Source organism: Cavia porcellus, unplaced genomic scaffold (assembly GCF_034190915.1).
Source record: "Cavia porcellus strain 051 isolate PalLab524CR breed Dunkin Hartley unplaced genomic scaffold, mCavPor4.1 scaffold_22, whole genome shotgun sequence".
Classification (NCBI taxonomy): Eukaryota; Metazoa; Chordata; class Mammalia; order Rodentia; family Caviidae; genus Cavia; species Cavia porcellus.
This window is the reverse complement of record NW_026947505.1, coordinates 9,148,240-9,171,616: the sequence shown is the minus strand read 5'-3', so window position 1 is coordinate 9,171,616 and position 23,377 is coordinate 9,148,240. Positions and strand designations below refer to the sequence as shown.

Genomic DNA, 23,377 nt, shown 5'->3' with positions numbered 1-23,377 from the left:
TGACTTGCTCTTCTTTTCCTAGATGTTTGAGGTGTAACATCAGGTTATTTTTTTGTATTCATTCTGCTTTCCTGATGTGGGAACTCAGTGCAATAAATTTTCCTCTGAGGACGGCTTTCATTACATCCCAAAGCTTCCAGTAAGTTGTATTTGTATTTTCATTTGCTTGTAGGTATTGTTTAATTTCTTCAATTTACCCTGTGACCTACTGATTACTCAAGAGTTTGTCATTCAGCTTCCATGTGTTTGTGGGATTTTTGCAGTACCTCTTATCATTAATTTCTAATTTCATAGCGCCATGATCCGATAACATGCAAAGGATAGTTTAAACCCTTTTGCATTTATTTAAATATGTTCTGCGAGCTAATATATGGTGTATTTTAGAGAATGACCCATGTACTGCTGAGAAGAATGTGTATTGATGTTGTTGGATGGAACACTCTGTATATGTCTAGTCCATTTTTTCACAGGTGTGATTCAGTTTTGTTATTTCTTTGCTGATTTTCTGTCTGGTTGATCTGTCCCTTGGTGTCAATGGTATGTGTTTTACTGCTAATTTGGTTTTTCATTTCTGTTAATACTTTTTTTTATATAACTAGGTGCTCTGGAATTTGGTGTATATATATTTAAGATATATCTTTAAGAGTTATCTCTTCCTCTTGAAGTTTTCCCCTAACCAGTATGTAGTGACCTTTTTTATCTCTTCTGATCATTACTGGTTTAAAGTTCGCATTGTCTGCAAATAGAATAGCTACTCCCGCTTTTTTGGGGGGTGGGGGGTTCCTGTTGCATGAAGTATTGTTTTCCATCCTTTGACTTTCAGTCTATGAGTATCCTTTTGGGTTAGATGGGTTTCTAACATACGGTTGGATTTTGTCTCTTGATTCATTCTGCCAGTCTGTTTCTCTTAATTGGTGCATTGAAACCATTTACATTAATGGTTATAACTGTTATATGTTGGTTTACTGTTGACATGTTATCTTTCTACTGTTGCATTTTATCTTTCTGTGCTGTTTGTCTGCTTTACTTAGTGGTTTCTTCTTAAGTGTATCTAAACTGTCTTTCAAAATTCTTTTCAGGGTTGGCTCGGCGATCACGAAGTTCTTCAGCTGTCCTTTCTCATGGAAGTATCTTATTTCTCCATCGATTTTGAAGGACAGTTTCGCAGGTTACATCAGTCTAGGTTGGAAATCATTTTCCTTTAGGACCTGGAATACTTCACTCCATGCTCTTCTTGACTTTATTGTTTGTGCTGAGAAGTCTGCTGTGATTCTGATAGGTTTTCCTTTATAAGTGATCTGTCTTTTCTTTTCTTTTTTTTTTTTTTTTTTTATTCGTACCGGGGATCAAACTCACGACCACACGCTTGCAAGGCAGGTGCTTATGCTGCTGAGCTAAATCCCCAGCCCCTGATTTGTCTTTTCTCTCGGTCAGCTTTTCAGAATATTCTATTCTTATGTGGATTTCTGGGATGATTATTATTACGTGTCTGGGTGTAGTTTTATTTTGGTTATGACTATTTGGAGTTCTATATGCTTCACTGATCCTGATGTTGGTTTCCAATCTCATGTTTGGGAAATTTTCAGCTATTACTTCTCTAAATATCCTCTTGACATCCTTTAAGTTGTCCCTTTCTTTTTCATTAATCCCTATCAATCTTACGTTGTTTTTCTTCCGTGTCATCTTGTAGTTGTTGAATTGTTATTTCCTGAATCCTTGTTATTTTTAAAAGATCTTTCCTTTCCTGTTCACTAGCTGCAATCTTGTCTTCGAGGTCTGAAATTCTATCTTCACTTTCATTGAGGCAGTTTTTATAGCTTTCAGTTGAATTTTTGATTTCCTGTATATCTGTTTCCATCTGCTTTATGTGTTGTTTGTTTCTTATATTGCTCGTCCAGGGATTCTATCTTTTTGTTTAGTTCCTCCAATTTTTTAACTGTGTCTTCTTTAGATATGTTCAGCATCTCCATTTCTTTTATCATTTCTTCTTTTACCTGGGAGATTATTTCTAGTTTGAATTCCTTTAAAGCTTCCTGGAGCTGCTTCTTTATTTCAGTTGCTATTATGTCTGATATTTCAGGTGTATGGCATATATTTTCTTCTATGTACATAGCTTCTAAGGTTTCTTAGGATGGGCTGGAGATTTGAGATTGTAATTTGGTCTTTTGTTTTGTAATCTTCCTATATTTCTGTGTTTCAAGTGTTATTTCAAGGCTTCCCCAGGGTCTGTTGAAATCCTTTTCTATGCCCTCAGCTCTTGGGACTCTAGCCATCCAGTTCCTCGGACTGAGAGAGGGTCATTGGGTGTGAGGCAGGCCAGCTCAAGCCCAGCCTCTGGAACTGATGGCGCCCGCTTGCCTGCTTAGAACTCCAGAGTCCACCAAGCATGGCCAGGAGCAGGGTGGCTGTTGCAGGCCTGCTCAGGACCCACCGCGCTGGTTCAGTGCACCCCGAAGCTGCGAAGTTCCCTTTCTAGGGCTGAGCAAGGGTCTCAAACCAACTGGACTTAGAGGAAAGTGCGGGGCACTCACCCCAGGCCGCCTAGCCTCTTGCTTAGAACTCCACAGTCCGCCAAGCAAAGCTTGGGGTGGGGAGGCCATTGCAGCCCACTCAGGACCTGCGCACTGGTCCTCATATTTATTTTGTACGTAGAGAAGTAGCATTACAGATGAATTCCAGATAGGTTTTCAGGGGAGGAGGGAGCCAAATTCCCTTGGTGGTGCCACCAGGTCCCCCATGGGTGGTATGTAGATGACAGGAGTTAAAGAGTCAGGAGGCAAGAGTCACACCAAGCTAGAAACACCACTACCTCCAGGGGCTTAATGCAACCAGCTAGGGTAGTTCTTTAAGCCTTGATCTGAGTAGTACCTTTCCAGTAATAAGGAAAAACACTGAAAATAATGAGTTCTCCCTTGATGAGTATATATATTTTTATGTGTCTAAATTTTGTTTTCCTAAGCAAAACATGCATCTGATCAAATAAACAGGTTATGGTAGTGTATGGTGGGAAATGCCTATAATCCCAGGAGTCTGAAAGGCACAGCACTGCAGATTCAGTCCTTCTTAGGTAAGTTAGTGATTTAGGAAGAGCCTATCTTAAAATAAAAAAACAAAAAAGGACTGGAAATGTAGCTCCATGCAATTCCAAGTACCACTCCAAAAACATTTCTGAGTAGGTAAGCAAACAGAAAGTAAGCTAAATATCAATGCTAAAAGTCTTGGAGGAGGGGGATGTACCAGGGTCAACTAAAACAGAAACCAGGGGGAGATGGGCATAACATAATAGGGAGGAGCCCTGATTGGTAAGTGAGGAATATGGCTGGAACCACATTCATTATGCACTAACACCAACTGCAAGGATCTAGTTTTTCCTTCACCATGACCTGTGAAGTTACAGCATGTTGAAGACTAAAGTCATAACGAATCATCTATCACATTCCTGCAAGGGGAGAAAGACGCCTGAACCACAGGAGCATCTTGCCCTGGCACTAACACAAGAAGAGAGTACAAGCAACTGATACCATATCCTTCATCATCTCTTTCATTAAGGAAATAATCCATTTCATTATAATACGAGCTATTTAAAAATTCCCAAAGAAATTATCCAAAAGACTGCATGAGGAAAGGTAAGAAAAGATTCACCACTTATGAAAGAAAGCACCAATTACCACACATAACCTTGAGAAAGAAGAAAGAACATGTACGCAAAGATATCTGAAGCTGCTTTATGGTACAACTCCTGTATGTTGTAACTTTTTAAAATACCAACATGGTTTTCCTTAAGTAGCAAAAACACACTGCTGAGTACAATCAGAGGAAAGAAATAATTGACAACACACATATACTTACACAAAATAAAATGGCACTTAAAACATAATCAGATATAAATTATTTTTAACTTACAGCTTCTAATTGATCCATTAGCTTTGATAAAAATTTACGACATTCTGGAGTTTTACTATCAATCTTCATTCCAGTTTGCATAGCATATAACCGACCTACAAAGAAAAGAAAATTAAATTGATATAAGCATAACTTCCTTTCAAGTGACTGAATGTTTACAATACATGTTTTGCTTAACGAGCAATTTAAAACTTAAGCACAATTAAAATAAAATTTTGATTTTCTATGATTTATAAATACACAGAACACAAAATTATCCAAATAATTTAAGAAATAATTTAAAGGTGAAAGAGTTTTGGCCCAAACAGGACACTGTAGCTGGTAAAGCCTTAGATTAGGAACTAAGGAGCTCCTATCTCCCCCACCCCTAGGAATTTACCTGGGACTCCATCTTCCCCGCCCTTAGGAATTTACCTATGACGCCAAACAAAGACCAATGGGCTACCCATGCATCCCTGATGCTCCTTTAGGTTCCACCCCAAACCCAGGCTACTTACATACCCCCCATGCCATGTGTCCGCCAGAGAGAGAGCCGGACTCCAGTGGTCTTGTGTTTTGGTTTTCTCTCTCCATGTTCTCAGAATAAAGGCCACTTTTGTTTTATACTTCTCATCTTTTGGATATAATCTTATCATTTGGTGCCGTGACTCAATTGGCAGGCAACTGACTCCTGGGACACACCCAGTTGAGTCCCCAGTTGATTCATGAACTGGATTACATCCTGGACTAATTATCTGCTTTTCCTCTCCCGGTATCTGCTTGACTTGTCGCCAACCAGTTGCACACAACACCAGCCCAATTAATCTCAGGTGAGCAAACTCCGGAGAATTCTTGGTGCTGGGCTCGGCCCCAGGCAGATTTTCTCCCCCTTTGCCTGGGTTCGTGACACTCTCATGTCCTTAAGACAGCCCAGGGCAGGGTCTTTCTGGGCAACTTGTGTCCACACTCGAAAATCTCTCATGTTCTTTGGATTCAGATAGCCCAAGGCAGAGTTTTCTGGACCGCCCACACTGTAAGACCCTCACGTCCCTCAGAGCTTCACACTCTCACGGGCAGAACTGTTACTGACCCCACGTGGACTCCACTCGTAAATCTCTCAGTGACGACTGGAATATACGAGTTTTTCGACCCTAATCGCCATTTGGCACCACAGGACGAGTGACAGCTCACCCTCCAGGCCATGGCTTGTTTCTTGCCTGAATTAGTCATGGGAAATGTTTTTTCTAATTCCCGAAAGATGCCTATGCAATGCCTAATTTCCAATCTACATACTCTTAAAGATTAAAAAGCCCCATAAAAACTAAACAATTAACTTTTTACTGCCAGGAGGGTTGGCCGACCTACCCACTTATCGGCAGGCAGCCCTTGGCCCAGAGAGGGGATGTCTGACCCCTGTATTCTCAAAAACCTCTACAATTTCTGTCAGTCTGGCGACAAGTTAACAGAGATCCCTTATGTACAGGCTTTCCTTGTTCTGAGAACACGCCCGTCTCTCATTAAATCTTGTACCCCTGCCCCGGTACTTTTAGCTAACTCTGCTGTGCCACAAACTCTCCCCTCTTGCCCTCATGATCTGCTCCATGAAGTAGCCCCAGTTTTTTTACCAGCCGCTGTCTGCCTACCCCCAAAACTGTTCCTCATCATTATCTCCCGCCGCACCACTGTCTTAGCCTCCCTCAACCCCTAATTCTCCCAGCAGCTCTAATTCCGCTGTGTTGCAGTTATCTCCCGCTGTGCGATCATTTTCCCCTCCCTCTCCCAGAGCCCATAACTCCCCAGTGGCTCCAATCCCTCTGTTAGCACTTCCTTGCAGTCTCCGACTTCTTATTTTCCTGAAAATTTTCTGTCCCCTACAGCATTCTCACCTCCAGCCCACCATACTATAGGTCTAGGTTGCTGTTTCCTTCCGGCAAACCTCGTGACTGTTCCAGCTTGTGCTGGGAATAGTCGTCATGTTGTGGTCCTTCGCCACATGACAGGGTGCTGCCATCTTGGGACAGATCTCACGGTCAAGGGGCACCCCCTTGTGGCTCCTCTTGTGATCAGCAACAGCCACCCTGTTGCAGACCACATGACGGTTCACTGTGTCATGGACAGCAATTTCATCGCTGCAAGGCACACAGTGAGACACCATCTGCCAGTGTTTCCTCATCCCAGGGTAACTGGCAGCCGCTTTATAGCCACTCTACAGATAATTGCTCACATGAGTCTACCGGACGGATGGCTGCCCAATGACCATCTACTCTGCAATCTTCTCAATCTCTGCTACCACTTTGGGAGCAAGCTGGCCCCGAGGGACTTGTTAATATATATGTGCCTTTCTCCCTTTCCAACTTATCTCAGATTACCCATAAGTTAAATAGCTTCTCTGTTGACCCACAGAATTGTATCAGGGAATTTGAATTTATTACTAAATGTTATGATTTACATTTGAAGGATGTTTATGTGATTCTAAATACCACTCTCAGCTCACAAGAATGAAATCAGCTGTGGCAAGAAGCTCGAGAAGAAGCTGATCGGCGACATAAGGCAAACACCGCTGCTGATAATGACCCTGGGTCTGCAGCTGAGCCAGAACAAGATCCTAACTGGAACTATCAAAACGGTGAAGGTTCGACAAAATTACATAAAATGATTGAGTATCTGATTGTGGGCCATAATAATATTGCTCACAAACACAATAACTGTAACAAACTTTTAGAACAGGTCCAGGAGGCTAATGAAAACCCCGCTGTGTTCCTAAATTGGCTTCAGGAAACCTTAATTAAGTTTACTAATGTGAACCCAAACTCTCATGAAGGGATAACTGTTAACTCTTATTTTATTTCCCAGTCTGCTCCTGATACTCGTGCAAAATGACAAAAGATTGAACATGGCCCTCAAACTCCAAAAGGGGATCTACTTAAATTAGCTTTCCGTGTCTTCAACAACAGAGAAAAAATTCAAAAAGAGGGAAGGAAAGCTCAAAAATTAAAGTTTGCTAAATATCAGTCTGATCTCTTAGCAGTGGCACTCGGGGATCGCAGGACAAGAAATCCGAAACAAGGTGTGGCTTCCTGAGTCCCGCCTGGACCGTGCTTTAAATGCAGCAAACAAGGACACTGGGCAAAAGATTGCCCCAACCCTGGTATCCCTCTAGGACCATGTCCATAAATGCTACCTTAAGGGCCATTGGAAGAGTGACTGTCCTAGCCTCCAGTGAGCGGGTAAGCCATCCTCTAATCCCTCGCCCTCACAGGAGACTCTGTCAATGTCAGATTCATCGCTGACTGACCTGCTTTGACTTGCTGTGGAAGACTGATGGGGCTCGGGGCTCACAGCCCCCACTCCGGTAACCTTGTCAGAGCCCCGAGTCTCCCTGGAGGTTTCAGGTAAGATAATATCTCTGCTTGTAGATATGGGGGTGACTTATAGTGTACTTCCTCAATTTTCAGGACTTTGTAGTAAGTCCTTGATTTCTGTTGTGGGCGTTGAAGGCCAGCCTACTCAACCTCTGCAAACTGGGCCTATCCCATGTTGATTCCAGACTCTTTTCTTTACCCATAGCTTCCTAGTAATTCCAACATGTCCCACACCCCTTTTAGGTAGAGACCTTCTTCAAAAGCTTAATTTTTCCTTTATTTTCTCTCTCTTTCCACAGCCCTAATCCTCCAAACAGCTTCACAATGTGTCGCAAAGCCATTCCCTCCCCTTCCTCCTTCTCTGGTTGATCCCATAGTTTGGGACACATCCAATCCCACTCTGGCTACACATGCCACACCTGTTTTAATCCATCTCAGGGACTCTTCAATTTTTCCCTGCATTCCCCAATACCCTATTGCTCCCCAAGATTTAAGGGGACTTAAACCCACAATGAAGTGCCTTTTAGACAACAGTTTTCTTAAACCTACCCAGTCACCCCACAATACTCCCATTTTCCCGGTACTCAAGCCTGATGGGTCCTATTGCCTGGTACAGGACCTTAGGGTAATTAACAGTGCTGTTACCCCAACTCACCCAGTCGGGCCAAATCCCTATACCATACTTTCTCATATCCCTCCCTCCACCACTCACTTTACAGTTATAGATCTGAAAGATGCCTTTTTTACTATCCCCCTACACCCTGATTGCCAGAATCTCTTTGCGTTTACATGGACTGACCCAGACACTCTCAGGTCTCAACAACTTACTTGGACAGTGCTCTCTCAAGGGTTCAGAGATAGTGCCTACTTCTTTAGTCAAGCTCTTGCTACTGACCTCACAGAACTTGATCTCAAACCTAGTGTTCTTCTTCAATACACAGACAACCTTCTATTATGTTCTCCATACCATATGTTAGCCATACACCTCTCAGCCAGTCTTATTAATTTCCTTGCTAGTCGTGGATACAGGGTCTCTCATGCTAAAGCCCAGATAGCCTCCCCAAAAGTCAAATACCTAGGTCTCGCTCTCACCCCCACCACTCGCTTCATCACCTCAGACCATAAGGCAATTCTTTGTGATCTCCAGGTGCCCACAACTAAACAACAGGTTACATCTTTCCTAGGTTTAGCTAATTTCTTTCATCTCTGGATTCCTAACTTTGCAGCCCTACCTCAACCCCTCTACAAGGCCGCTAAGGGTCCCTTATCACAACCCCTGGACCTTACTAGGGCCATACATGCCTCCTTTCATAAATTAAAAGAGGGTCACCTAAAAGCCCTTACCTTTCCTGATCCCACCCAACCTTTCATCCTATACACTACTTGTCAAGGCCACAATGCTATAGGTGTACTAGGACACAAAAAGGGACTGTCTTTTCAAGCAGTAGCTTACTTGTCAAAACAGTTAGATCACACAGTAAAAGGATAGGCTCCTTGATTCCAAGCTCTTGCAGCTGCAGCCCTCCTGACACAGTTTACATTAGGACAATCTATTACAGTACACTCACCTCATCACCTACATGAGCTTATCTCACATAAGGTGCTCCCTGCCCTAATGACCCCTTCTCGCCTTCAACAGGTACACTTAGCTCTCTCTCAAGACCCTTGCATCTCTATTGCAACTAGTGGTCCTCTTAATGTAACAACCTTACTTCCCACCTCAGAGGGCCATCCTCATCATGACTGTATTAAGTTCCTACAGATGACTCCCACCCTTTTCCCTCACATCAGTAGCACATCTCTCCCTTTAGCCTTTGACACATGGTTCATAGAAGGCAGTTCAACAAACACAGACAACCAAAAGAAGACAGGATTCGCAATAGTTAACCAGTCAAAAGTTACAGAAGCAAATCCACTGCCCCCTGGCACCTTGTTGCAGAGGGCAGAACTTATTGCCCTTACAAGGGCTCTTACACTAGCAAAGGACAAGATTATAAATATATACACTGACTCAAAGTATACATTTAGCATTTTACACTCTCATGCCTCTATCTGGCAAGAACTCAGGGAACCCCCATCATTAATGCTCCCCTTATCCTTAAACTTCTAGAGGCAGCCCAACTTCCAAAGCAGGCAGCAGTTATTCATTGTAGAGGACACCAAAACTCTACAGATCCTATTGCTCAAGGCAATGCTTTTGCAGATTCACAAACCAAGTTAGCTACACAAGGGCCCTGCCCTTCTCATCTTCTCCCGTTAGTCCCAAATAGTCTACCTCAGCCTAATTATTCACCAAAGCAGTTACAGCTACTTCACAAACCAGGTTACACACAAAACACTCAGGGATGGATTTTTCAGGGATCTAAACTTGTTCTCCCACATCAACAGGCCTTAGACATCATCACTGACTTACACAACTGTTTTCATATAGGATCACAGGCCCTATACAAACTCTTAGCCCCAATAGTCACACACCCTTCTCTAAAAGCTATCATTCTTAAGATTATTCACACCTGTTATCTCTGTGCTAGGAGCTCTCCTCAGGGACATATGGCACCCCCTTCCTTTCCTACCCATCAGTTTCGAGGACACACCCCTGGTCAGGACTGGCAGATATATTTTACACACATGCCCTGCCACAAAACTCTCAAATATCTTCTCACCTTTGTTTGTACCTTTTCAGGATGGATAGAAGCCTTTCCCACAACCAGGGAAACTGTTGATAGTTACCAAAGTCATATTATAAGAAATCATTCCAAGGTTTGGTCTACCTCAGAGTATTCAGTCAGATAATGGTCCCGCCTTTATTTCTCAGATCACTCAACAAGTATCCTCAAGCTTATACATCAGCTGGCACCTACACATCCCATACCATCCACAATCCTCAGGGAAAGTAGAAAAGGCAAATGGCTTCACAAAGACACACCTTACAAAACTCACTTTAGAACTATACCAACCTTGGCCTCAACTTTTGCCCTTAGCCTTAGCCAAGCTCAGAGCACTTCCCTAGGCTCCTACTTTCTTAAGTCCTTTTGAACTTATGTACGGCAGCCATTCTTACTCCACAATCTTCCTACTCCCCAAAATCTCCCTCCCCTTGCTGACTACGTCCCAGTTCTCTCCTTCCTCCAACACTTGTTGTGACAATATGCTGATCTCTGTCTTCCACAACTCTCTGGAGAGGCCAAACCAGATCCTCCCATATCCCCAGGAGATCTAATTTATCTCAAATGTTCTAAATCCACAAGACTACAACCCAGGTGGAGTGGCCCCTATCTGGTCTACTTGGTTACCCCTACAGCGGTCAAAGTTGCTGGACACTCAGGCTAAGAGGTGCCCTCCCAGCACTAAATCTGATCATTCTGAGTGGTCATCTTATCTTCTGTTGCCTACCCGTCTCCGTTTCACAAAGCCCTCGCAGCCACAGTTAACAGGCTAAGTCATGTTTTGTTATCCACTTTGGTTCCTAATTTCTTACATTCTATTAATGATCATTTTTACAGCAGGACTGTTGACAGTCTTTCCTAAAGACTCCCACATCATGCATAAGATAATCTTCATGATGTTCTATGTGATGACTGTCGTAGTTCTGTCTACCCTCAGCTGTCTGGTTAAGCGTGACATCCCTGAAAGCCTAAGCCCTTACCTTCCCTATACTGGTACAGCCACTGCCTTCCCTGCTCCCCCTGTTTTTTTCCAGTTCAACTCCTGGACCGGAGACAAGTTTTACACACCTACCCTCTTATCTTTTATGCTTTCAGATGGGGGAGTAATCACCTCTCATAACTTCACTCCTCCTAACCTCACATTTATTTTTCAGAATTCTACCTCACCGTGACAATGATCCTATCTCAATGTCATCCTGATATAATAACATGTCTAAATCAAAGGCACCTTTCCCTTTACCTCACCTGGGTCCTTAAATATTTAAGACAGTGCCATGTCTCCTCATAACATCTTGTCTCTTTGTTTTTCCAGTCTAACACAAGTGCATTCACCAGTGAAGTTGTCCTGGCTAAAACACCTGGCACTAGCATTTACCTGGGCATCAACCATCATCCCGTCGACTCCCCTAGACCCTAGTACAACTCCCCCTGCCAGCAGGCAATAGTTAAAGAGAGAAATCTTTGCCCCTTTCCATAATAATAATCATAAGACGGGATATGAAAGAGTTTTGCCCCAGACAGGACACTGTAGCAGGTAAAGCCTTAGATGAGGAACCAAGGAGCTCCTATCTCCCCCACGCCTAGGAATTTACCTGGGACTCCATCTTCCCTGCCCTTAGTAATTTACCTATGGCGCCAAACAAAAACCAATGGGCTACCCATGCATCCCTGATGCCCCTTTAGGTTCCACTCCAAACCCAGGCTACTTACATACCCCTCAACGCCATGTGTCCGCCAGAGAGAAAGCCGGACTCCAGCGGTCGGGGGTTTTGGTTTTCTCTCTCCGTGTTCTCAGAATAAAGGCCTCTTTTGTTTTATACTTCTCATCATCGTTTGGATATAATCTTATCAAAAGGGGCCTGGGTAATAACACAATTCACCAAGCAAGACCTCTACTTGCAGCACTAAACAACAAAACAAACACTAGCTAGATCCTTAACTGTTAAATTGAGCTACAATTTAACTGACAAGTCAAGACACACAGAATCGAGTAGTGAGAAAGGAGTATTGAACTGGGCTTCATATGGAGAAGTCATTTTTATGTATATTCTCTTGCCGAATAAGCGAACTTCTCATGAAAAAAATCAATATGCACATTAGAGATAAGACTAAAGCTATGGTGGTGACAAGCACCACCACTTTAATAGCTTTCTTTGTGGTAAGTCCATGAACAGTTTTGGTGGTGACTACTAATGTTACTGTGTGTACACTTACATACATTCAACAACATGTCCTGTGAATCCTGGGAATCAGTATCATGGCTACTATTTCTAAAATACTCATACATCATGTTAACTACACACCTCTAGATAGTTCTCACATTTTTGTTTTTACACATGATATTGCCCTAACTGACTCTCTTGTGCATGCATGCAAAAGTTTCCTGGGCTACATACCAAGGGCTGGATTTCCTGTCCCAGTGTGATGTACCTTTTTCATTTTGAGAGACACTCCTTGATAGCCTTAAAAAATAGCAACAATATGCATTTATATCTATAATGTATTTAAGCATTCATTTTGCTTAAGCTCACAAAAAGGTGATATTATTCAACTTAAATTCTTGTCAATCTGAGGATTCAAAAAGGTCTTAGGTATATGTCGGACAGTTCTACATTTTTGGGAATCAGGAGTGGCTATAGAAAACTATTTAGTTAAATTCGTCTTTAACAAATAGGGTTGTAGCAAATCTTTATGAAGGAGAGATACAGCCCTCTACATAGAATCTTGTGATTATCCCCACTGTCCCACTTTTCTTTCAAAACTAAACGACCACCTTCTGTTTAATTCTATCCTAACTAGAATTGGTTTCTATCCTAACTAGAATTTAAACTCCGTGACAATGGAGATTCTAATCATTTAGTTTGTTGATGTACTACTTTCCTGGCATCTAGACTAATGCCTGGCCCTCAATAAACATTTCTGAATAGATAAATGCATGAATGGAAGAATAGCTCATTCTCCTTCACTGATTTAAATGTCACTTTTATCATTCATTATCATACATTATGTTTCAGTGGGACAATGGTGCCCAATGGTCTCCCCTACTGTTTTTATTTACTAGAGCTGCTAAATAGGGCTTAGAACATGTTAGTTCTTTTACGATTTCCAATTCAGTTATGTCTGACAAAATCCTCCTTAAAATATATATAGTAGGCTGAAAGTGGTGTTACATGTCCGAAATCCTAGCACTCAGGAGACTGAGGTAGGAGATTAAGGCAGGGGGATTGGTATGAGTTCAAGGCCAGCCTGAACTGCATAATGAAAACTTGTCTCAGGAAAAAACAAAAGCAAAAAACAACAAAACAAAACAAAAACCTGTATAATAGTGACCTATTTATTTAATCTGCTTGTTTATAATTTCAGTGATTTTTTAAAAATATTTTTTCTAAAATAATTTTAATTAGGTTTTTAGGGCTATCTAGATTACAGAGCTTGAAAATCTGTTTATTAATATTTATATCCATATGTCAAAATTTAAGGATTTGATCCATCTAGGTATTTAAGACAGGAAAAAACAGTTTCAAAAGTGTCATTCATATTTTCACTGTCATATGGTAGAAACAGACCATGTATATACAAGCTAGCAATGGTCATCGCTTTGACACACAGATACTATTTATTTTTTGTCTTTTTCCTTTTTATCGGTACCGGGGATCAAACTCACAACTGCCTGCTTGCAAGGCAGGCGCTTATGCCGCTGAGCTAAATCCCCAGCCCCAACACATAGATACTATTTTGAGAAGCAAATGAAACAAAATAAAACAAAACAAAGTAACAGCAAGAAAAACGTAAATACACACACACACACACACACACACACACACACACACACACACTGCTTTGCTCACAAATGTGACTAAATCAACCTCTCTTTTCTTTCCCTCCATTCCCCTTCCCTTTCTCTTCTCTTTACATAATCAGCCATATTTTGCAGAAGGTGTCTAGGTTCTTACCCATTTCTCATTCTAATCAGCTGCTCTAACCCTCACCAAGGATAGCTGCAAAACTTTCTTTTTTAAACCACTTGTATCTCTTTTAGTTATCCAAGATTTGTATCAGTATTAGCAATTCAGCAATTTTTTTAAACTTAAAACTGACAACTCCCTGACCACCTCCTTTGTACATGTTGTCCATGTTGGTTCTTCTGGGTTTGTGCTGCATTTCTGTTTTTTAAAGCACTCTTTCTTGAGTCAATAAATATACTGGCTATAGCTACTATAGTCACTCTGAATTTCTGATTACTGTCTCAAAATTTAGAGGTTTAACATGTTCACATTTGCAAAGCTATTTGTGTTTTTTTTTCCCTCCAGCAAATCTAAGCTTAGGTTTTTCCTTTTTTTAAGCCTCTAGAACCTTAACATTCAGCTACATATTTTTCTGGTTTCCAATTGTTTTATTTTTCAAGTTTAACTCTTTTACCCCTGCACCAAGATATAAGCATCTGTTCCAAAATTAATAATCATTTCCCTAATGATCTGTGGTTCTTTAATATATTTTCACTTTTTATATTTTGTGCTTTTTTTTCACTGAGATCTTGAATCAAATGTCATCTCCTTACATGACGTTATCTATAAATAACAATACACTTTCTCCAAATTTATATGCATTGCCAAAATTTCCTGAAGGATATCAGGTGTCTACCTCATTCTGACAAGGAAGACTCCTAGTGGAGGGAGGTTCAGTCACATGCCAGGTTCTATACTAGCCTGCTCTTATTTTTCCTAAGAGAATCACCATCCTCAGTTATGCTCAAGTTAAGGCCTTTGCCATCTACATAATCTCAGGGACCCACAAAACAACTGGCTGGGGATTGGAAAGAAAATATTGATATTTATTTTGGTATTTTTAATCTTCTCTTAAAACTTTTTTTTTTCCCAGTACCAGGAACTGAACTTACAACCTTGTCCTTGCTAGGCAGGTGGCTGTGCCACTGAGCTGTATACCTGACTCTGAAACTTCTACTTTTATGTGTCTCATAATACATACAGTGTACTGATACATAATGTACAATATAATGTACTAATATTTTGTGTTCAAAACTTTGTTTTTAAACTCATATAGACACAAGATAAAAAGGATGAGGATCACTGTTCTAGTGCATTCCCAAGCCTCTGAACTATGAACTGTGCTTTCTTGCTCTAATCTAGCACAGGCCTCTTCCTGACATCTCCATCTCTTCTATCCAAGTTCCCTAGAACTATTGTTCCATGATCATTATACTCTGTGGCATCTCCTCGGGTCTGTTCTCTTCTCTGTCTTAATTAAACAGCACCACATAACTAAGCTGCAGTACTCATCTTGGAGTACACACAACTCTGGAAAGATCAGCTGAGCTGGCTGCAGGGTCTGAAACCAGAATGAGGTCTGGTCCCTGAGAACATCATAGAGATGGCACAACGGCACTAGGTCTGGCCAATGTAAGAGATTCTTTTCAATAAAGGAGCACTTTCTTACTTTACTCAGTCACTATTATTTCAGATGTCCTGCAATAAGCAAGAAAATTTAATTTGAATGTAAACATAGCAACATGTTCTTAAGTGTTACTGAACCTAATCGTCTTATGTACTCTCCTTCACACACTGGTCATCCACAATTAAATCAACATTCTCAAACTGTTGTACAACTGTCTTGGTTACTTTTCTATCATTGCTGAAACAAAATACACTGTACCCAAAATTAAGGAAGGTAAGGTTTATTTAGTTTACAACCTGTGGAGGTTTTAGTCTACAATCAGCTGGCTCCAAGGCAGGGTGTTGTGTAGAGAGGCAACCCTTGAAGGTAGCAGAAGACAGCAAAAGTAGCAACGCGAGAAGTGGGGAGAACAAGCCTCTTCTCTCTTATACTGTAAGCATACTATACCCCCCACCCCACAGGTGCTGCACTCATACCACCTCCCTGCCCTCTCTTGCAGGTTACAAAGTAAGGACCCTGGCTCCCTAAGTGGCTCAGTTAAACTTCTAAACTTCTCAGGTTGATATAATGTATCAACCACTACAACAACCAAAATAAGTGTATCAGGTATCCACTCTCTAAATCTTTCTTTCAATATAATCCATATTCCTTCAAGTTTCCAGTTCACTGGCTTTTAAATTTCTTAAATCATAATCACTCTTCTTTTACTTCTCTTTGCAACAAGTTTTTTTTTTTACAATATATTTTTTAACAATGTTAAGTGTTTATCTCCTTCCATCTCTGAATTGTTTTATTACATTCCTGTCATAAACATATATATAAAACCCAACTATCTTTTTAAATGTATCCCTGCATCTAAACTGCTGAAACTGCTGGCAGATTAGTATCATTTTAGGTACCATAATTTTCAACCTTAAATAAGCTTAGTACTTGCCTTTCCAACATCTCAAATGATTATTTCAAACATACTTCAATCTCTTCAAAACAAATATGGAAACACAATTTTTTTTTTTGTCTTTTTCATTTTTACTGGTACCAGGGATCGAACTCACGACTGCCTGCTTGCAAGGCAGGTACTTATGTCACTGAGCTAAATCCCCAGCCCCGAGAAACACAAAATTTAATACACAATAATTATCTACTATCTGTATATACTCCAGCCAATAAGGTAACATGATAATTGAGTTATGATAGTACTGACAATTTCATTTCTCCAGGTCTTTCTTGGCATTTTCCTACCATTATAATGAACACTGTAGGTATGTGATACCCAGCATCCATACAGCACAGTCAGGGTAGCTACTTGGCAGATCAGTTTTGGAAAGAAATGCCATCCAGCATGGGTAACGAACAGTCCTGGGCAGTGAAGAAAAGGTTCCTAGATTTACCTTGGCTTTAAAACATCTCAGGATTAACTGAACACACAGAAAACCAACTCAGCATGTTTTTGCCACTATAAGAGAGCAATTTATTTCACTGTAAAAATCGTTTCTAATTTGTTACTTTGATTTCTTTTATAGTAAAAAGAGAAAGTATGTGTGTGCGTATCCCCTTTGAAGCAAAGATCAAATCCCATTTCCTCATTACTACAATCATTATCATTCAATTTTTATTCTTTAGAAATGTGCCTAGCAATACCTGAAATATAACAATATAGTTTATGGGACTAGCCTATATAAATTTTTTTTTTCTTGGTTTACATGTATATCCAGTCTTCATAATTACAAAGACACTGTTATCTAGTAACAATCCTAATTGAAAATTTGAATCCTTTCAAAGTTAAAAAGATTTAGAACAGAAATTAGTTTGGCTTTTATGTTTTTAAATAGGTTATATCGTTTACAATAGTTAAATACAGAAAATATTTCAAGAGACGCATTCTCTAATATTAGTAAAAATGAAAAGAACTTAAATCTACTTATGGAAATTAGTAAATATACTAAAATATTTTTGCCATGAGATAGAAAAAAGAATACTTTCACACAGAACTCTGTACAAAACAAACATAGCAAAAGAAGCATGATGAAAAATTAATGTCTAACATGTAAAATACTTAGGAAAGCAGCTAAATAAATGTGCAGCTAAAACTGTAACAAAATATATCTGATTTATTTCATCATGGAAATGTGTTTATTTTTATGAATAAATATAATTTGAAGATGACTAATGAGACATGTTTGTAAAAGGATTACTTTCCAACCTGACTTTAATTTAATGTGAAGCATTTAGGAAACAAACATGTACTAATCCTGAAGGTATGCGTAATTCAAAGTTTTACACTCTGCACATTAACATAATACATCTTGCATAACCATGAGAAATCTAAAATAGGATATAACAACATACAAAAAGGTCTAGTAAAGCAATTGTGAAGAGTGACACTTTATTAGATTAAATGTGGCACTCAAAAAGGTAGATACATATTGATTTTAAAGCAAATTTCAGTCTGGCATGGTGGCTCACCCCTGTAACCCCAGTACTAGTGAACAGAGGCAACAGCACGCCTCAAGTTCAAGTCCAGCCTATTTTTACATAGTGAATTCAAGGCCAGCCTGATCTACATGGTGTGACCCTGTCTCAAAAAAACCAATTCAAAACAAACAAAAATAAATAAAAAAAATAAATTTCATGAAAAAACCCAAAACAATGTACTTCTCTATTTTAAGCATACTGTAAATTTTGCTATACATTTAATATTATCCTTCATAAAGGGATATGTCAATAAAAATTGTAATATTTTCAGCAGATACACTTTGCTACTTTCCAAAGTAAAAAAAAACACACCACCAACTTTCACATCAGTGTAACTAAAACAAAAACATAAGGAATGAATAAATATTTATTAAATGGCATTTTATTTTTTATTTCTTCATTAAATAAAAACTTTTGGAGCCCATGTTATGACACAATTTTTAAAAAAAGTTAGCTATTCCTGACTTCCTCCTGAAAGATGTAATGAAAATCAACCCATGAAGAGATACTACCTGGGTTTTTAAATTCGTTATTTACTTGGAACATAGATGGTAGCACTGCGCTGACACTGACAATTTGATTGTTAAAATGAGACCATGGATTCTACTTCTAGCCATTATGAAATACTCAGACTTAGCCACAACACTACCTATAGCAACATAACTACACAAAACACATGAAACAAGGTTTCAGAAAGTAGAAGTTGATAATGGGAGAAAAGAAACAAGGTAACACCAGTGACTTAGCTAAATACTACACCATGTACATGGGAAGGGTCCATAAAACCAAAGAATGAACTGGAACTAAGAGCTGAGCTCTTCTCACTGCACTCACACAAGGATGGAATATAGTGAAGTCCTAATTAGAGTGGAAATTTGTAAATGTTTACCAAAGGTGTCCAGTGGAGCCTCAAAAACCATACTTTAGTAATGGCATAAGCCTATGCTTACAGGGCTACTTTACACTCATCCCCAAAGCTAGAAACAGCAAAACAAGGCAAAAAAGGGCCAAATTTAACTTCAAATAACCTTTTTTTTCCCCTTTGGTACTGGGGATCGAACTCACAACCTTGCACATGCCAGGCAGGTGCTTACGCCACTAAGCTAAATCCTCAGCCCTCAAATAATTTTTTTGTGTGGGTCAGGTCAAACCCCTTTAGCATATGACCTGAAATTTTAGATACTCAGAAGTTTAAAATGCACAAGGTCCTATATCCAAACCAAAATTACTAAAGATACCATTAGAAAAATGTAACCTTAAGAAATATAAACTAATAGTTCAAACAGATGAAATAACGGAAATAGCAGATAACATTTAAATACTAGTAAGCTATTATGAAAATGGGCTTAAAGAAAACTGATAATAAAAAGAGCATAAATAAAGGAATTCAAATGGAATTTCTAGAGATGAAAAACAGTGTCTGAAATAAAAATTATTGAGTATAAGTACAGACACCAAAACATAATGATTAGTGAGCTCTGGCACACAGAAATAGCATCTTAAGTAAGACAGGGTGCAAAAAGAGCGCTTAAGAAGTCCGAATATAAATATATATAAAATTTACATAAATATATACATAAATATATATATATATATATATATATATATATATATATAGAGAGAGAGAGAGAGAGAGAGAGAGAGAGAGGGAGTGTGCGAGAGACAGTACACTGTGAGTAGTTACTTTAAGCTTTACAACAATCACTAAAAAAATAAAAGGAAATGTTAAATAAGCCTCCACCATAGTGGAAAAATCATGGAACCCTGAAAAAAAATGCTCCAATTATTAAAAATGAAGAAAGAAAAGCAAATAGGTCAGACAGAAAACCAATAGCAGGGCTGGGGATTTAGCTAGCCACGTAAGCGCCTGCCTGAAAACACAAGGACATGAGTTCGATTCTGGATACCAAAAAAGAAAAAAAAGAAAGACAACCAATAGCAATTTGAAAAGAAACGACAAACTGTGACGGAGGAAAGTGGAAAGGGAAAAAGAAAACATATATATTTATATACAAGACAGTTACACAGCTAGTTTTTCTTGGCTCACTGAAAAGAAAGATTTGTGCTAATATTGCTTGGCCAAGATATCATATTTATATCTTGTATTCCAAATAACTACAATGAAGAAAACAATAGGGGCAATGTATTAATTACTGTAACTCTTCTAGTAACCAGTTTTGATACATTATTTTATTATTTTTATTTTTCTTACAAATAGCAAGACAGATTTAACTTCAAACATTAATAATTACATTAAACATAAATGGTAGCCTAATTAAAAGACTAAAACTGTCATACTGGATAAAAATATCAGATCCAACAATATACTATCTTTAAGATTCCACTGAACTAGAGTAAGAGAAACAATAATAACTAACATTAATTATCATGGCTCACACATTGATCTAATTCTTTAAAGCAGAAAAACCAATTCCCCAAAACTATTATGAGGCTAATCTTAATTATTATTGTGAATATACTAATAAACTAAAACTTAAAAAGTTAAGTATATTTTACTAAGGTCATGAACCCAGGAAGTGGTATGCTTGGATGTAATTCAAGTACAGTCTGCCTCTTGTGACTGTACCCTGTATCCCTCTCTTTACATATGATTCACATTTTACACAATGGAACTATATTTTTTATCCTTTATACTATGATATAAGCCTCTTTAAACAACTGTACAGTTCATGTAATTTGCATAATTGCATAATATTGTATTAATGAACTATAATAGAACTGAACTTGCCAGTATGGCATTCAGAGTTTCAATTACAATATATCTATTATTTAAAAACACTGTCAAGAATATCTTTGTCTATTTTTACATTATCACTATCTCTTTTCTAATAAATCTGATTGTCACATCAAAAAGTGCAACATTCATTCTTGTCATACTGTTGTAGCAGTTGGATCAATCTGATCATCATAGACTAAGATGATGTCAGTTCGGTAAGAATCTTATGGAACCAATCATTTGTTCTTTTTTTTTCCCCTTACAAGAACTGCAGCAGAAAAAAGAGGAGGCACTGAAGTTATCCAACAATAGCAAGTATAAGTTTGTACACAATTTTTAATTGTAGTTACTTCAAGAAAATGATGGCCACTAGAGAAAATTTAATGGAAATGAGGCAAAATGTTAACACTGATGATTTAACTATGTGGCTTTTTTCTTTATCCCTGTACAATCTAGATTTTGTATAATGAGCATGTATTATTGACAGCAACCTTTTTCAAGAGTATGAAAAACAATATTGCCTCTTGAGGGAGCTAGAAAGTATGGAAGCTTATTGCTTATTTTTTAATTTTGTACTTATTAATGGAGTGTATGAGTGGGGACAATTACCATTTAGAATAATGATATCCTGAAATGTGCTGTGCACTTCAACAACAAATAATTGTCCCTATAAGACACCAGTCATGTTTCCAACAAGAAACAATAGTAAATTAAAGTGAAAAACCAAAAACACTCAAAAAACAAAAGCAAAACAAAACCCTTAGGAGCCACAGAGGAAAAAAGTACATAACAGTCCAATGATGAAGTAAAAACAGGAACTCAGTAACCATGTTTACTAAAACCTATTATATACCATCCTGTGTTGCTCAAAAAGTATACAAGCTTTTACTTTGAACGATCAAATATACTCACTGTAAAAGCAAACCTTATCAAAGATATTAAATTTGTATGGGTGACAAAGAAATGAAAGCTAAGGACTGTTTGAATCCAACCATCTAACTCCTTCAATATTAGATTTTCCTAAAGAGCTATAAAATGAAATGATTTATATTACCTAAAAAAGAGGAAGCTACTAAAAAGACTATTTTTACAAAATAAAATTCATGTTGGCAAAAACAAAACATGAATGGAATACTAACAGATAAATCAGTAGTTCAACCTTCTGTCTGTCGCCTCTAAGACTGAATATCCTGAGTTAGCCTACAATAAAACAGTAAGTACTTAGTAAGACTACAGTCTCCAATTTACTATTCAAATTCTGAAACCAGAAAAGGAAAGAACTGCTTCTCCTTGCTGCCTCTATCAAGTTTATCTGACTGAATTAAGAGCTGAATTTCTATTTGATTAACAACAGAAAGTAACAGGTAACTGATTATTAACACTAACATCCATGTGCTTTACCATGTATTCATATAAGAAATGCAATATTATTTAGTCTTTAACGATTTATGCTTATATGTCATATAACATCTGTGAACTGATATAACCATATAAATTTTCAACTTCCTATGTAAGTAATTTTTCTATGATCACATGAAAAATGAAACCTCAAGAACATTTATATACTTTCACTGGAAGTCTATTAATTGTACAATGTCACCCCCTAGAGGAAACTACAGAAACAAACAAAACTTTATATCTCCAGTTACAGCACACTTTTAAAAAAAAGGGTGGAGTGGGGGGGAGGGGGAGAAATGATTATTCTGGATGCAGCTTCTTTGAAAGAAGCAAACCAGGCAATGTTAAAATGTTTACCATGCAGTGTCTGCCGTCAGTAGGGGCTGAAGTATTTTCTGGCATTCTTAAAGAAAAAAGAGACAGAAAGCTAAGCCATAAGAGTGTAAATAACCAGAAGCTTCTCCTTCATTTGCACTTTGTACCTGGGAACCTCTTAAGATTATATTTGTAATAATGAAATGTCGTGGGAGACCAGGACTCAAATCTAAACACAAAATTCATTTATATCGCACATACACTCTACTACACTTTACACATGTAGCCCAACGGAAATTTTACAGAATCTTTAAGTGTGTGTGTGTGTATGTGCAGGTGTGGATATATGTTGGGGAATCAAGCCCAGAGAGCTGTACCTCCTAGACAAGCGCTCTAACTCTGAGCTAATGCTACAGCTCTACACAATAGTTTAATAGTTTTGTATACAAAACAATTATTTCACAGCACAGAATTTTATCCTATGGTGTCAGATCAACACTCCAAAGTTCTATGTTTCAAAGCATTTCATATTCTACATTAAAGATAGTCAACTTAAAAATTTAGAAAATGCATTGTATTAGGATTCATTCCATCTTCTTATTAATTAGTGACAGCTTGCTAAAAAGTCATGAATCACTACTTAATTTGTCCAATTAATAGAAAAAAAAAAAGATTTTCAGTATGTCTTAAACTGTATTAGAAGTTAGAAAACCAATGATTACCAATACAGACATATTTCTTGCTCTCAGAGTTTATATTCTAGTGGAATATTAATGATACCTAGAGAGGATGCACACATTAAATATTTATGAATCCAAGTTGTATGACAGGTGAGGAAAGAGAACAAAATAGCAATCCTGTCCCCAAGAGAATCAAGAAGATTAAAAAGCAAAAAGATGCTTTTAATAATGCAATGTGAGGAGCTCACTAGAAAAATCTGTCAACCAGCAAGGAGTAAAATCTGTACCGAATCATTAAGAGTACGTTAGTCAAATTAAGGGGAAGTCAGAATTGGAAGTTCCAGGCAGAAAATGGCATATATAAAACCCCAGAAGTAAAGGAGAACATAAATCAGAATAGACTTTAACAAGATTTTAAAAAATTCTTCCTCATTCTATCAGTTTAGAAGTCTT

The 23,377-nt window shown here is 38.5% G+C and overlaps 1 protein-coding gene across 1 annotated transcript in view; it reads right to left on the bottom strand.

Annotated features, from left to right (window-relative positions):
- Window positions 1–23,377, bottom strand: part of Vta1 (vesicle trafficking 1) — a 73,125-nt gene that overhangs the window by 44,362 nt on the left and 5,386 nt on the right. Inside the window, exon 2 of the mRNA XM_003465650.5 lies at window positions 3,904–3,998. Coding sequence (XP_003465698.1) covers window positions 3,904–3,998 — 95 coding nt within the window. The remainder of the gene's footprint in view (window positions 1–3,903; window positions 3,999–23,377) is intronic.